General features: G+C 43.3%; 1 protein-coding gene across 1 annotated transcript in view; it reads left to right on the top strand.

Annotated features, from left to right (window-relative positions):
- The window catches only part of cntn6 (contactin 6), a gene marked incomplete at its 5' end in the record, with an annotated part of 115,118 nt that overhangs the window by 52,052 nt on the left and 46,150 nt on the right, over positions 1 to 16,916 (top strand). The window contains 8 exons of the mRNA XM_079242930.1: positions 1,734 to 1,861; positions 2,374 to 2,546; positions 4,718 to 4,835; positions 7,694 to 7,852; positions 9,164 to 9,313; positions 9,808 to 9,878; positions 13,482 to 13,716; positions 13,812 to 13,927. Coding sequence (XP_079099056.1) covers positions 1,734 to 1,861; positions 2,374 to 2,546; positions 4,718 to 4,835; positions 7,694 to 7,852; positions 9,164 to 9,313; positions 9,808 to 9,878; positions 13,482 to 13,716; positions 13,812 to 13,927 — 1,150 coding nt within the window. The remainder of the gene's footprint in view (positions 1 to 1,733; positions 1,862 to 2,373; positions 2,547 to 4,717; positions 4,836 to 7,693; positions 7,853 to 9,163; positions 9,314 to 9,807; positions 9,879 to 13,481; positions 13,717 to 13,811; positions 13,928 to 16,916) is intronic.

Below are 16,916 nucleotides of genomic sequence, written 5' to 3'. Positions count from 1 at the left end.
ATACTAAAATGCATTTTCATGCCAAAGTTTGATAATATTAGATCTAAATAAAGAATATTATTTTGGTGATATTAGAAATGAGCATCTATGGTCTTGCAAACCCTTTTCATTCACATCAGAAGATCTGGCACCCAGCTGCTGGTTTGCAGTCTGTCACCGTATTTCAGACCTCAACAACCTAATCTGCATATGGTCTGATTTGCATGCATCTTATTGTAGGAGTCACATGAAGGATATAATCCTGTGCTTTTATTGTCCTCTCCCTCTTGCCTTTCAGCCCTGCCTCTGATCAATATGTGCAGGCATGTTCCCAAACACTTCTCAGCCATATAACCGGTGGAATTGATTAGTTATCTTTTTTTCTTTCTTTTATTGGACAGCTGTTGAGAAAAGGGAGGAAAAGTGAAGCAGCACATTTAGACAAGAATAGAAACTCCCAGCCTGGAACGGAATTTGTCGACAATGCAGATAGTTCTTCACGTTCCTGTTTGTTTCGCACTTCATTGTCCCTCAGGTCATGTTCTCGGTGCGCCTCCATCACTCAGCGGTTGATATTTTTGTCAATAAATCAGCGCAATGTTCCGTGTGTCAGACATGCTCCCTGGGCCTCAGATGGCCCGAATGAATACATATTTATTCTTGGGAGCCATTTGAAATTCTTTTTTTCCTTGGCTGACTGCTTGCCGCATTTCTGTTTGATTTATTGAATGTAAAGGTCATAACGATGGAACATAATCAGCCTCATCTAAACGTATGTTTACATGCTTTCAGACTAGTCCAGTAACCACTCCAGGCCCAAGCCGGGGGAGTGAAGACGAGTTATCTGCTTTGGATTTTACACTTTCATTTTTAGATCTTTTTGCTTTGAATAGTTCTGGATAGTTTTATAACTGAAGGCTTTGCAGAGACGTTTGTACGACTGTTTCTGTTGGAATTCAGATGAGCTTGATGGTTACGCACATCCGAGTTGCCTTCTCTCAACACCAGGAGCGTTTGACGGCGAGCCGATGAGTACGACAAGCAGCAAAGCGATTTCTGATGGGTTTGTCTGGAAACTTTAGCTGTTTTATTGACAGCTGTTGGGAAACATTAGGACACAAAGTCTAAACTCAAAACCAAGTAGATATGAAGATAAAACAAGAACTAAACCGAAGGAGAAAGAGAACCAAAGACTGTGACATGTTTTCAGTGTTTTCTGTTTCATTACTGAAACCTCCCAGCACCATTTCCTCTCCCCTGTCAGGACAAAAAGGGAAAAGTAGCTGCTTTACTCACACAACAACACGGTCAGGAACTCCTCAGGGGAATCGTTGTTGTATCCACGCTTTCTCCAGCGCATTTATCCAAGTGGAATCCTCTATCCGTGGAATTCCATGATGCACCGGTCAGGAATGTGAATCCCACATCGTTGGGGATAAATGGCCTTTCAAACCGCCCTCTTTGCTTCTGCTCTTACCACCTTCCCACCGTGAACCCAGTTGTGTGTGTTCATTACTCCATTGTGCTGTGTGCACTATGCTGACCCCACAGCAAATCTGTTCTGCTTCAGCAAAGATAACAGCTATCTTCTGAAGCGTGCAAATAGATTTCCAAACATATTTCAAAGCCTCATTCTAAAGGAAAAGCAGTGGAAGGGGGGGGGGGGGGGGGGGGGGGGGGTTGTTTGTCTGCGTAGACATAAAAAATAACACATAAAAGCCAAAAACTACTTCATGTGATTGTTCTGTCTTCAGACGGACGGTCATGGAGGACGGGACTCTGCGCCTCACCAACATCACCAAACCTGATGAAGGCAGGTACACATGTGTGGCCAGAAACCAGTTTGGGTCGTCCAGCAGCACTGGGGCCGTGGTGGTGAAAGGTATTCCTGTGTTTGCTTCATGTTTTACTGTCTTCCAACCCAACGTTTAAACTTCTGTTAGTGGAGAAAAAAAAAAAACTAAGTGAAGCATGAAATTGATAATGAAATATAAAGCCGTTTTATGTTCCCGCCGGCTGGTGACAGACGTATAACTCATCCATGCTTTTGTCAGCTCTGAGTTATTGCTCATGTAGCAGAGGGAGGCAAACCACTGCCACGGCGCTGGCTGGAGAATATTTTCATTTCATTTTAGGGGAGCTCCTGTAGCATTTTCTAGATCTGGATTCTTTTAAATAATAATGATTTCATGGAGGGAATCCTGTCATTTTTCTCTGCTTGTGAGTGCAGGGGGGTTAAAAATTAATCACTGAGTTATAGCAGGGGTTTTCTTCCTGAGTGAAGTTATTTAAGGCCACTTAATTACGCTGATAGAGCAGAACGTGTCTCACCATTCAGGGAAAGTTAAGCTTTATGACCTAACAAGTTGTCTTTTATCTCCCGTATCGCTGCAGAGCCCACAAAGATCACGGCTCCACCTCTGAGTTCAGACGCCACAGTGGGCCAGAGTCTGGTGCTGCCCTGTGAGGTGTCCAGCGACTCCTCCCTGAGCCCCGTCTTCAAGTGGTTTTTCAACGGCAAAGCCATCGATTTCAGTCGGCAGGAGCACTTTGAGATGATCGGAGGGGTACGGCAGATATTTTGTCACCTATGTGCAGTGATGAGTCTGACGTGTGTGTGTGCGTGTGTGTGTGTGTGTGTGTGTGTGTGTTCCGTCCTTGTCTTAGCGCATTGTTGTTGTTAGCACCGAGCTGCGTGAGACATGGGAGAAATGTCGCCTGGTTGAGATTCACACCTGAAGCTCATAAATCAGCATGTTTCATTGCTGCTGAGGAATAAACAGGGAAGTACGTTTATAAAACATGTACTTTGTTTGTGGCTTCTGTCCAATGGGAAGGCAGAACTGGTGGGAAAATCAAAACATTGGTGTTCATCTGTTGCATTTTGTGAAACAGTTGTGCTTTGAGAAGAGCCTTTTCTTCTTCGTTCTGCACCCAGAGTCACTCTAATGATATATTTAATGTGAAAGAAAACAGTCTAAACATCCCCTTCAGGTAATATTTAATATCTTTAATTGGAGCCAAATGAAAATATTTTATGATAATTACATGAAAGTCTTATATTTTAAGGAAATATACTGGAAACAGGTGGAAACTACTCATCACAGCTTTTAAAATCACTAATTAGTGTTTTTATGGAGCAAATAGTAAAACTGAAACATCACCAAAAGTCCTGGCCTGGAGCTCAGACCAGCAAAAATCCCAAATATTTCCACTTACTAACACACATTGTTTGCTTTGCATACAGATTACAGTAAGCTTTAGAAAGTGGACAGTCTCAGCTTTACATTATTCACACAGTTCCAAACCTTTTTCCCAGATTGAAGGGATTTACAGCTGGAATGATGTGAAACTGTCTTTATGGACGCGATGCTCACCGTCTCCTTCTTTATGCTCTCATTCACTGACTTCAGTGTTTTCATGTCGTTCTGTACCAGAGAGCAAACACAGGTTTCCTACAGTGAGACTTTCTTCCTGTAGGTATGAATTAAACTAACAGTGAGAGAAGGCGACGGCACTGCGGAGGTGTTGTCTCGCTCCTGTAGCTCACGTGTCAAACATCAGCATTCCTGAAGAGAAGCCAGTCTGAGGATAAAACCCGGACACATGGGGACGTTTCTCCTGATCATCTGGTCTGGATGTTTGAGCTAACATACAGTTTAACCCCGAACAAAGAAGCGGCAGAATAATCTCCCCTCCAGCTGCGTGCACCAGACTCCATGGACTCCGACACAAACCTGGCATTTCAGCTGGAAAAAGAAGAAAACAATTCTTTCATTTGTTGTTTATTTTACATGTTTAAAACATGGAGGGGTGTTGCTGCACGTTGCTGGAAGGAAAACACTTTTAAATCCATGTTTGTAGAGGTGTGTGTGTGTTTACGCTGCATAAAGTGCATCTTTGGAGGTTCCAGCCAGTCATTGATCTGAGCTGACAGGATGAGTTAAACACAGCAGAGACACCCGCAGAAAGCAGCTCTATGGCAGTTATGTCTACGTAACCTCACTGTAGAACTGAATTTGTCTACTCTGTCAGACTTTTCTGTTCCAGCTGCTTGCTGATGAATTCTGAATGTGTGTGTATGTGTGTGTGTGTGTGTGTGGAGAAACTAGGTGATTCTGAGTATTTTCATCCCAACTTTCTGTTTTTCTGTACTTTATGACTCGACAACCCCACAGACATGAAATGTGGACGTGTCTGCTAGTCGTCAGCGTACAGCCTGTATAGATCTGGATTTATCTAATTACTCAACACAAACATGTGTGTATAAGTAGCTGGCAACACAAGTCAACACACTTCGCAGTGGACTGTCTGCATTGTGCCCGGTGGACCAATATTTAGCTTGGACACGGCTGCAATCCAGCGCAGCTTCATCCTCCTGGCCATGGGCTTCACCAGAGCTGCACAGGTTGTTACTGGGATCTCCTCCCAGTCCTCCACCATCCCATCCCAGTGCAGGTGGAGGTTAGACACCTTGTTACACCCCATTTAAGTTCAGGTGTGGAGACGTTGCCCAGTCTGTCACCTCGATGGATGCTGCTGCTGACGTCTCATCTATGGCTGCCTCTCTGGCTGGATGTCTCGGGACCTTCCCATTTAAAGGACACGCTTTACCCTTGTCTCTTACTGGCTTAAATGTTGCTAGTGTGTGTGTGGAGGATGTACATTTGACTGACTATAATGGTGTATACACACAGACATGTGTATGGACCTTTATGTGTCTGTGTGTGTATCTCAGGGATTTGCAGGTGACCTGATGGTGAGGAACATCCAGCTGAAGCATTCTGGGAAGTATGTGTGTATGGTCCACACTGAAGTTGACACAGTTTCAGCAGCAGCAGACTTAATAGTCAGAGGTACGTCTGCTCCTCCTCACTGTAACTATTTGTCTTCTTGTAGCTGGAATGTCTCGTGGCTTGTTGTTCAGGAAAACGTTTCTAAAAGGGATTTTCTTTAAAACGAGGCGGCAACTCTCAGATATGAGTCTGTTGGTGAATACTATACATATATATATATATATATATATATATATATATATATATATGTATATATATATATATATATATATACATATATATATATATATATATATATATATATATATATATATATATATATATATATATATATATATGTATAGGGCTGTGACAATATAGTTTTGTCTCGATTCGATTCCGATTTTTTTGGGTGCCGATTCGATTTAAATTGCAATTCTCACAATTCTTTGATATTGCTGATTTTTGTAGATTAAAACAAAAAAAAATATATAAAACTTTTTTTTTTGCTCGTCATTTTTCTTGATTTCAATGAGAAAAAAACAATACAGTAACCAGACCATCATTCTGCTGCTGTAATAGAAGACAAGTAGACAAGCCCAAGAAGACGAGTAAAAAGATCAATAACAACAATAAAAATAACCAAATTTCATCATGGATTATTTTTAGTTATTTGAAAAAAAAATTGATTTCAAAATTGTGAAGCAAAAAATCCCAATTTTTGATTAAATTTTCCCACCCCTAATATAAATATATGTTGTGTGTTTTAGGTTTGTCAAACAACAAACAATATTAAATCTTAACAGATTAATAACAGAAATAGAAAAACGTAGATAATAAATGTACAAACTCAGCTCCTACTGGCTCATTAAACACAGTCAGCAGGGAAACACACGATGTCTGCAGAACAGACCTCTGTGTTACACCATACAGTTATTTATTTAACAAAAGTTAAACCATTATGCAAAAATAAATAGAGTCAAAAATCAAGCACAGCCTGATGCCATCAGAGGGGATCCTCACGTGCATTTCATTAATCAGTGATCAGTACGAGGATCTCTGTAAAAACAGCTCCTGGATTGTTTGTTAACGTAATGCAGAGGAAGAAAGACATGTACAAACATAGAGCAGCAGCTGTTGCTGTCCATCCAGCTGGAAAGGTGATTTACAAACAGTCCGTCCTTCTCAGGAAAGATTTAAACAGCTGCCAGTCCTCCCGGGTGGAGACGTCCCAGTCGGTTCAGCCCAAGGTCACACCGTTCATTATTCATACGTGTTGCATGGAAAAGAACAAAAATTCTTATGAAACTATGTTCTTTGTTCATAAGAATCAGAAGAGAAAAGGTTTCATCGTAATAAAGAAAGAAATGAGTGCAGACGTTTCCTACCAGCTGCTGGTGGTGTGATGATGATCGGGACTTTTCTGCAGCCTCCAGATCTGGACAGCATGCACGCATTAAGCAGATGGGTAGGATGGCAGGGAGGGGGGGCTGCCAGTGAGGGGTTAGGGTCAGTGGAAGTATTTAATATAAACAATAAGTCAGATTATCAAATGGATCTTTTTTTATCTATAAATCTCTTCTTGACAAAGCAAACTTGCTCATCAGAACGCAGCAGGTGGTCCATCGTTCTGCTGCCGGACAGGACGCCTGACACCACACCTAAAGCATGGAGAAGAACAGGACAAAGGCCCCAGACACAGCAGCAGATCTCCAGCAGAGCGGCTGGAACATGAAGGTGTTGCAGTGGTTCAGAATCCTGGTGAAATGCTGTGTTGGCTCATGGGGAGAGACGCTGACCACATCAGACAGAAATAATCACACACAGGTGGTGTTGTAGCTGTTTCACCAGCCGCTACATCACACTTCTGCAGGTTGCCATCATTTTGTCAAATAGGGATGTCGTGTTGATGCGAGGTTGCTTCTGTTTCATTTTAAGACCCAATAAACACTGCAGGATGTAAAACACTCATTTCCTGGAACATAGCACCTGAGAATGAAGGGAGGTGAAGTTCCTCTCTGGCGACTGCTCATGTCAGTGAGGTGATACCGCTGATGAGCCAACTGCAGCTCACGTCATGTTCACACAGTTCCTTCCTGTTTTCCTCTCTTTAGATCCCCTCTCTGGTACTTTAGTCTGGGTGTGGCGCCCCTTTGCCTGCTTTCTGATCAGTCTATCCGTCCACCCCCAGTTCTTTGAACTCACACCTCCAGCTGCTTGTTGCAGTTGTTGTTGATCGTTTTGAGTCCAGCTGCAGTCCTCCATCTCCGTCCTGTTTCACCAGGCAACATCTTCCCTCCGCTTTTACTTTCACCCACCTCCACTCAAGGAGAGAAGATAATAAAGTCTCTTTTTCTTCCTGGGACATATGGAACCGTATCATGGTGCCCATGTGTTTTCAGGGTGCATTAGCATGTCGGCCGAAAGCGTTGATGCGAGCTAACAGATGGTTGAGAACCGTCTTTACCTTTTTATAAATAACAAACATGAAGAGTTCACATCAGACTGTTTTAACGGAAAAGCCACGGACATGCAGCATCACTAGCAGGTTGACCTTTTGTCGATGTTTCAGAGTCCTGGTGCGGTGTACTGCCCCCTAGTGGCGACCTCCAGCATGAAACATTTTGCCGGCAGCATGCCTGCGCTGTTTGCAGTGATACACAGATGTAGCTGAAAGTTGCATCGTACACAAGCTTACACAACAAGCACGTTCCTGCTCCAGCTCTTTGTGTCCTGCTTTTCAGGCCCCCTGGTGTTTCAACTGTTTTATTCAGTATTGATGAGGCTCCCAACAGAACTGGAGTTCTGAATCACAGACTACCTGTGGCAGAGCGCTGCACTACAAGGAGCTAAATTAAAATAACCTCGTTTCTACTGACTGTTGTTGTGCCATGAAGCTAATTCCAGCGTCCTCTTTTGTTTCTTTGTCTCTGATGCAGGACCTCCCGGGGCCCCGGAGAGCCCGCTGGTGACCGACATCACCGACACCACTGTGCAGCTGTCCTGGGGCTCGGGCTCTGACAACCACAGTCCCATCACGATGTACATGCTGCAGGCCAGAACCCCATTCTCTATTGGCTGGCAGACTGTGAGGACAGGTGAACACCTGAGGAAAAGACTCTCATACACAACCGCGTGAAAGTCTTGAGCTAGCGTTCATGTCTTTATAAATTGCCAATGAAACAAGAGAATATTTGGAAAAGTTTATTTATGAGAGTCTATGAGGTAAAAACTTTGCGATGTGAATTTTTCAAAATGAATATTTCATTCCTGAACATGGTCTCAATCCTGGTGAAAGGTTCACGAAGCCATGTTCAAAGTTTGTTTCAATCTCTGTCCACATGATCCCACTCTGCTTTATTTATGCTGAGGTCCCGACTGGTGAAGATTTATCGTTCCATCAGACCTGTGGTCATGTGACACGCCTTTTCTCCTCCTTTCCATGCTTTAACGTCTTGCCATCCACCCTTCCATGAGTTAGCCGCCGCTTCAGAAGCAGCTTCGGCTAACAGTAAATGGATCACCTGAAGGTCCAGATGCATCACTCAGGTCCCGTGTCGGGCCTTCGCTGGATTTTCTCCTGTTTCTTCAGATGCCGTTCATCTGCTCTGGATAGTTTCTTAGGACTGACGGTGTTTTGTCCTCCACTTGTCCACTTTACACACAGTTTAGGGACACACTGCACACAACCTGTAAGTTTACAGCCAGTAGTTCTTCAGAAACCACCTTGTTGCTGCAGTTATATTTAACTTAATTCATCTGTTAACCCCGCTGGTTCAGTGGTTCATAACTTTTGAGTTTACTTTACCTGACGACACAATGGCTGAGAGGAAATTATATTTCACCAATAGAGTCCGTTTGTCAGAAAGTGTTGTTACAAAATTTAAAACTCATTTTTATTAGTATTTCCTACAATACTGTGTCAATGTGACAAAGAACTGCAGGTTGATGAATGAGTGACAGCTTTAATGTGAATAATTAACCTACAAACCTACAAAAGAAGAAGAGAACCAGTCAGAAGAAGCTGCTTGGTTTAATTCCCAGCTTCCAGCTTTAAGCTGATCTCGTCAGGAACAACAACCGGACTGAAAAGCAGCCAAAAACAGACATTTGAAGACATTCATAAAGTCTGGAAAACTGTAGATCCAAACCACCTAAAACATGACAGCAAGGTCTGAGAGTTTGGAAACAGAAATACAGATCTGAGGAGCAGCTCAAGGCTGGGCATCTAAAGTCCTTCATCTGAGCCAATCCTTTTTCAACTTGCTGAAGTCAGTAAGCTAATAGCTGGTGATTTCAGGCTGTTTGGCCATCTCTTCCCTCTGAAATGACCTCCTGTAACAGCTGCTTTATTCTGGTTATTTACATCATCACATGCCATAAATTCCCTTCTTCTTCTTTAATCCTAGTTCCTGATTCTGTGCCTGGACAGATGATGCAAGCAACAGTGAGAGATTTGAACCCCTGGGTGGACTATGAATTCAGGGTGGTGGCAATCAACGGCGTTGGCGTTGGGGAACCCAGCCCACCGTCTGCGCAGACCCGAACCAAAGCTGCAGGTATCCTCCCAGCTTCTCGCTTCCCACTTTGAAGGAAAAACTCAACTGTCTGATTAGTTTTACTTTTCATCACTGCTCCGTGTTGTGTTGTTGTTTCCAAGCTGGTGCTTTGTTTACAATGCCACATGTAGGGTAAGAGGACAGACACAGTGGTCCTCTGGAACTTGGGAGAATGAATGAATAGATGCAGAAGAAGCGACGTTTGAGGGCATGCCATCAGGCAGTTTTCTTTGAGCTGCTCGGTTGAGTAGTTCCATCCCGCTGGTTGAACCAGAGGGAACGTGTATCCCGTTGTGCCCCACATGGGACCGACATGCGGTGCTCGACTAGCGACGGCGCCCTCCAACGGGGTAATGCCGCTGTCAGAAACAAGCCGAATGCCTCCTCTGTGTGATTAACTTGTTTTGTGTTCTCCTAATTGAAAGCTGGATGGCGTAACAGAATCGTCAGCACCTGCATCTGTCTCTCTCTACCTTCCCTTTGTTTCTTTTCAGCTCCCAAGGTTGCACCCGTTAATGTGAGCGGCGGTGGGGGAGTTCGGGGAGAACTCGTAATTATGTGGGAGGTAAGTGGAGGATTGTTGACTGAGCAGCCATTGTGATAAAGCATCCTTCCTGTGAAGAGAACGGAACTCTGGCTGCGTCTGCTGTGGCCTGGCTTCAGTGGAAGAGCTTTTAATTAAAGGTGCAGCTTTTCTGCTGTGCTGCCTGCTGACTCCCCGCGGTCTGTAACTTAATAAAGAAACAGAGCAAAATCTGGATGTGTGGAAGGTAACAAGTTTGTGCTGAAATATGCTGTGTTGGTGAAACTGTTGGAAGTACAGTTATGAGAAACAAACTGCACCCTTTTTTACTCCTAATATTTTACAAATAAAAAATAATCCTGAATAAAGCACAAGATAAATATCACCACGTTACTCTGCAAAGGTCTCTTTTTTCAGCCATTCTGGTGCAGATCTGCTGCTGTGTTCGACAGAACTGGCCATCAGATCTTCTCACTAAACTTCTTAAATTTGTTCTGAAGTTTTTCTTAAAAAGATTTTTTTTTATGAAAACTCTCAGATTCATCAACATGTTTATAGACCAGAGAATTGTTCGTATCTTTGCTCTTGGATTTGTGAATATTTGTTGTGTGGACGGACCAACTGGCCCAACTCGGCTTAGGTCAACTCATTTGGCACACCAGTGCAACCAGTAAGAAAATCTAGTCCGACTTAATGGTACTGTGGACCCCTGCACTGTTTGTTTCTTTTCTTTTGTTCCATTACTGGAAACCATTATAAAAAAAACTGGGAACCAGAGCAAAGAGGCTAAACTGGTGTGACGTGTTCAGATCTCTTAGTCCCAGTTAAAGCTCCAGCAGCATCTGGATGAGCTGCAGATGTTCAATGCTTTTTTATGGAATTCCTGTTAAAAGACCATTCCAGTAATCCAGTCTACTGGTTTTACTGGGAAGTTTTGTTAAAAGACCGTTCCAGTAATCCAGTCTACTGGTTTTACTGGGAAGTTTTGTTAAAAGACCGTTCCAGTAATCCAGTCTACTGGTTTTACTGGGAAGTTTTGTTAAAAGACCGTTCCAGTAATCCAGTCTACTGGTTTTACTGGGAAGTTTTGTTAAAAGACCGTTCCAGTAATCCAGTCTACTGGTTTTACTGGGAAGTCCTGTTAAAAGACCATTCCAGTAATCCAGTCTACTGGTTTTACTGGGAAGTCCTGTTAAAAGACCATTCCAGTAATCCAGTCTACTGGTTTTACTGGGAAGTCCTGTCAAAAGACCATTCCAGTAATCCAGTCTACTGGTTTTACTGGGAAGTTTTGTTAAAAGACCATTCCAGTAATCCAGTCTACTGGTTTTACTGGGAAGTTTTGTTAAAAGACCGTTCCAGTAATCCAGTCTACTGGTTTTACTGGGAAGTGCTGTTAAAAGACCATTCCAGTAATCCAGTCTACTGGTTTTACTGGGAAGTCCTGTTAAAAGACCATTCCAGTAATCCAGTCTACTGGTTTTACTGGGAAGTCCTGTTAAAAGACCATTCCAGTAATCCAGTCTACTGGTTTTACTGGGAAGTCCTGTCAAAAGACCGTTCCAGTAATCCAGTCTACTGGTTTTACTGGGAAGTCCTGTCAAAAGACCATTCCAGTAATCCAGTCTACTGGTTTTACTGGGAAGTTTTGTTAAAAGACCGTTCCAGTAATCCAGTCTACTGGTTTTACTGGGAAGTTTTGTTAAAAGACCGTTCCAGTAATCCAGTCTACTGGTTTTACTGGGAAGTCTTGTTAAAAGACCGTTCCAGTAATCCAGTCTACTGGTTTTACTGGGAAGTTTTGTTAAAAGACCGTTCCAGTAATCCAGTCTACTGGTTTTACTGGGAAGTTTTGTTAAAAGACCGTTCCAGTAATCCAGTCTACTGGTTTTACTGGGAAGTCTTGTTAAAAGACCGTTCCAGTAATCCAGTCTACTGGTTTTACTGGGAAGTCTTGTTAAAAGACCGTTCCAGTAATCCAGTCTACTGGTTTTACTGGGAAGTTTTGTTAAAAGACCGTTCCAGTAATCCAGTCTACTGGTTTTACTGGGAAGTCTTGTTAAAAGACCGTTCCAGTAATCCAGTCTACTGGTTTTACTGGGAAGTCTTGTTAAAAGACCGTTCCAGTAATCCAGTCTACTGGTTTTACTGGGAAGTTTTGTTAAAAGACCGTTCCAGTAATCCAGTCTACTGGTTTTACTGGGAAGTTTTGTTAAAAGACCGTTCCAGTAATCCAGTCTACTGGTTTTACTGGGAAGTTTTGTTAAAAGACCGTTCCAGTAATCCAGTCTACTGGTTTTACTGGGAAGTCTTGTTAAAAGACCGTTCCAGTAATCCAGTCTACTGGTTTTACTGGGAAGTCTTGTTAAAAGACCGTTCCAGTAATCCAGTCTACTGGTTTTACTGGGAAGTCCTGTCAAAAGACCATTCCAGTAATCCAGTCTACTGGTTTTACTGGGAAGTTTTGTTAAAAGACCATTCCAGTAATCCAGTCTACTGGTTTTACTGGGAAGTTTTGTTAAAAGACCGTTCCAGTAATCCAGTCTACTGGTTTTACTGGGAAGTCTTGTTAAAAGACCGTTCCAGTAATCCAGTCTACTGGTTTTACTGGGAAGTCCTGTTAAAAAACCGTTCCATGAATCCAGTCTACTGGTTTTACTGGGAAGTCCTGTCAAAAGACCATTCCTGTAATCCAGTCTACTGGAGATGAAAGCTGTTTCTACTGGTCTTACTGGTAAAAAGCTTCTTAGTGAAGTTTTGATGCTGAAAGCCTGATCTGAGTCCATCAACAGGTTTTTTCCAGACCTGGTTGGTGGTTTCAGGAGTCCGAGTCTCCAGGTGTTTTCCAACTCAGAGTTGCTTCCAAACAAAATAATTTAATTGTCGGAAATGATCTTTCATCCAGGTGTTTATTTGCGTCAAACACCGACACAGTCAGTGTTGTCTGGTGACAAACACACACACAGCTGTGTATCGTCTGCATAACTCTGACAATCAGTGTTAGAGGTCGGTAATATATGACCCAAAGGGACTGACCCCTGAAGTACTCCACAAGTCATGTCCACTCCCTCAGATCCACAACTCCAGCCTTCCAAACGGGACTTGAACCGGATATGAACCGCTCCGGAAAGTCCAAGCCCGTTTTCCAGAAAACAGGATCCTGTGATCTGTGTCACACTGAGATCCAGCTGAACCAGGACTGATACCTGATCAGCATCAGTACTCAACCTGATGTCATTTAAGACTTAAAATAACATTTTATTTCTTCAGTAATATTGTCTAATTTTTTCTACAGTTTTCAATAGAAAAGAAATTAAATATATTTTTAGGCTGAGTTTATAATATTGATTTTATTTTTCTTTTAGTTGATTTAATCATTCACTAAATTAAAAAAATAAAACTAGCTTTTTGGGCAAATATAGTTATGCAATTGAAATCTGAGTTATTGAGATTAATCAATTTCGAAGCCTGTAATGAATTAGATTGTTGGATGTTGAAGTTGATCCACGGTTTTATTTCCTTAACATTAAAACTGTAAATTATTTTGTGTTTTGTTTATTTCCAACATGAGGGTGAAAGATGAATCCTGATTTTGTGGTGTAGAGTTCTGGAATTCAGCTTCTGCGTTTTCTGATCCTGTCTTAGACAGTTCCAGAGGAACAGCAGGGCGGAGAGGACTTTGGCTACGTCGTGGCTTTCCGCCCACTTGGCAGCACTACGTGGATCCAAACAGTCCTGGCTTCACCTGATGCATCCAGATATGTCTACAGGAACGACAGCATCGCACCCCTGAGCCAGTTTGAAGTGACTGTGGGAGTGTACAACAGAATGGGAGAGGGGCCCTTCAGCCGAGTTGTCACAGTGTTTTCTGCAGAGGAAGGTGCTTTTATCCTGCAAACAGAAACAGTGATTTTCATTCCTAAAGATAAACGCTTTCATGCTTAATTATAACTCTGCATTATCTATTTTCTGTAGAACCCTCTGAAGCGCCATCCAGGGTCTGGGCTCACGCTGCATCAGCTTCTGAGATTGAGGTGTACTGGGATCCAGTTCTTCCGGGTTCCAGCCGTGAGAAGATCGTTGCATATGAGGTATGAGGAAGAAGAGAGGAAGTAATAGTGCTGGGAGGAATATTCACACAAGGGGCTGACATCAATCCCCTGCATGAGTGACAGAACAATAAGCTGGCCCTCCTCCGAACACGCCTGCCGGTAGTGACAACCTGGAAGTAGTGTGATGTTAGGTGATTGAGTTAGTTGGGTAGGCGCGTGCTTTTCCCTGGCTGACATGGGGAATGAAGATTTCCAGTGCTGCAGAATCCATCAGCACTCTGAGCCCAGATCTGTCTGAGAGATGCAATTTAAAAGGAAAAAAAAGAAGAAATAAAAGAAAAAGGGGAACATCATACATCACTTCCATCTACAGCAAACACTCTCCTGAGATTTTCCAGTGGAAAACTGAGATAAAAATAACATCCCCCTCTAAAAGCCAGATACTTTACATGGGATGTGAAGCCCAGATGGCCTGCCCTGCGCAGAGACGTTTCCAGCTCGCCGCATTGTCTGCTGCACGGATTGTTGTAAGACACGAGTCTCAAGCACAGCTTTTGGGAGCAAAACAAATCAATTTTGCCCAGACTTCTCATGTCTGATAGGTGGAAAAACAGGAAAAAGAGTCCCTCCGCTGGTCTCCTACACAATGTACAGTTTATGTCTTTAACATACATTCCTTTGTTTTTACTCATATAAAGCCTGTAGAATAAGGCTTTCATTGTGATTACTGAGATGATTATGCATTTTAGTCATTTCTACTATATTATCTCTTGTAAATACCATGACTGGACTTTTTCTTTATGTTTTTCACACAAGCGTGTTTTATGTAATGATATATAAAATGAAAAATTAAAGTAAACAAATGAACACACATCTTACAGAGTTCCTACACCGCCCCGAATAGTTTTAATTTTCAAGGTTAAATGAGGGAAAAGAAATGAGAGTGATGAAAAAAAAACCTTGTTGTCAGGAAGTCTCAGTTTTGTCAACACGACAGATGATGTGACAACTGAAGATCATTCAGAAATGACTTCAATGCACTCTTGTTGTGAGAGAAGGGAACATGTCAGAGGCTTACATTTCATTTGTTGTGAAACTACAAATTTAAAGAACAAAATTAAGAATTCAACACTGTATTGTTTCCGCGGCTCCTGAGCGTAAGGTCCAGCTTGGCAGTACCTGCTTGGACTTCCTTTTGCCTTCAGAACAGTCTTAGATATTGCTTCAATAGATTCAACAAGGTGCAAACATTCCTCAGAGACTCTGCTTCTTGTTGAAATGATAGAATCACACAGTTGCTGCAGATCCATCATGAGAATCTCCCGTTCCACCTCATCACCATGAGAATCTCCCGTTCCACCTCATCACCATGAGAATCTCCCGTTCCACCTCATCACCATGAGAATCTCCCGTTCCACCTCATCATGATGAGAATCTCCTGTTCCACCTCATCACCATGAGAATCTCCCGTTCCACCTCATCACCATGAGAATCTCCCGTTCCACCTCATCATGATGAGAATCTCCCATTCCACCTCATCATGATGAGAATCTCCTGTTCCACCTCATCACCATGAGAATCTCCCGTTCCACCTCATCACCATGAGAATCTCCCGTTCCACCTCATCACCATGAGAATCTCCCGTTCCACTTCATCATGATGAGAATCTCCCGTTCCACCTCATCACCATGAGAATCTCCCGTTCCACCTCATCACCATGAGAATCTCCCGTTCCACCTCATCACCATGAGAATCTCCCGTTCCACCTCATCACCATGAGAATCTCCCATTCCACCTCATCATGATGAGAATCTCCCGTTCCACCTCATCACCATGAGAATCTCCCGTTCCACCTCATCACCATGAGAATCTCCCGTTCCACCTCATCACCATGAGAATCTCCTGTTCCACCTCATCACCATGAGAATCTCCCGTTCCACCTCATCACCATGAGAATCTCCCGTTCCACTTCATCATGATGAGAATCTCCCGTTCCACCTCATCACCATGAGAATCTCCCGTTCCACCTCATCACCATGAGAATCTCCCGTTCCACCTCATCACCATGAGAATCTCCCGTTCCACCTCATCACCATGAGAATCTCCCATTCCACCTCATCATGATGAGAATCTCCCGTTCCACCTCATCACCATGAGAATCTCCCGTTCCACCTCATCACCATGAGAATCTCCCGTTCCACCTCATCACCATGAGAATCTCCCGTTCCACCTCATCACCATGAGAATCTCCCGTTCCACCTCATCACCATGAGAATCTCCCGTTCCACTTCATCATGATGAGAATCTCCCGTTCCACCTCATCACCATGAGAATCTCCCGTTCCACCTCATCACCATGAGAATCTCCCGTTCCACCTCATCACCATGAGAATCTCCCGTTCCACCTCATCACCATGAGAATCTCCCGTTCCACCTCATCACCATGAGAATCTCCCGTTCCACCTCATCACCATGAGAATCTCCCGTTCCACCTCATCACCATGACCATCTAGCGTTCCACCTCATCACCATGAGAATCTCCCGTTCCACCTCATCACGATGAGAATCTCCCGTTCCACCTCATCACCATGAGAATCTCCCGTTCCACCTCATCACCATGAGAATCTCCCATTCCACCTCATCATGATGAGAATCTCCCGTTCCACCTCATCATGATGAGAATCTCCCGTTCCACCTCATCACCATGAGAATCTCCCATTCCACCTCATCATGATGAGAATCTCCCGTTCTACCACATCACCATGAGAATCTCCCGTTCCACCACATCATGATGAGAATCTCCCGTTCCACCACGAAGCTGCTCTGCTGGATGTAGATCTGGTGACTGTGGAGCCGTTGGAGGACAGTGAACTCATCGTCATGGTGGAGATGATGTGAGCTTTGTGACATGGTGCATCATCCTGCTGGAAGTTTCCATCAGAAGATGCTACACTGTGCTCAGAAAGGGATGGACATGGTCAGCAGCAGGACTCAGGTAGGCTGTGGAGGTTAAACCATGTCATGTTGGT

Source organism: Telmatherina bonti (genome assembly GCF_933228915.1).
Source record: "Telmatherina bonti genome assembly, chromosome: 6".
NCBI classification, from domain to species: Eukaryota; Metazoa; Chordata; class Actinopteri; order Atheriniformes; family Telmatherinidae; genus Telmatherina; species Telmatherina bonti.
This window is presented reverse-complemented; position numbering and strand designations above follow the sequence as displayed.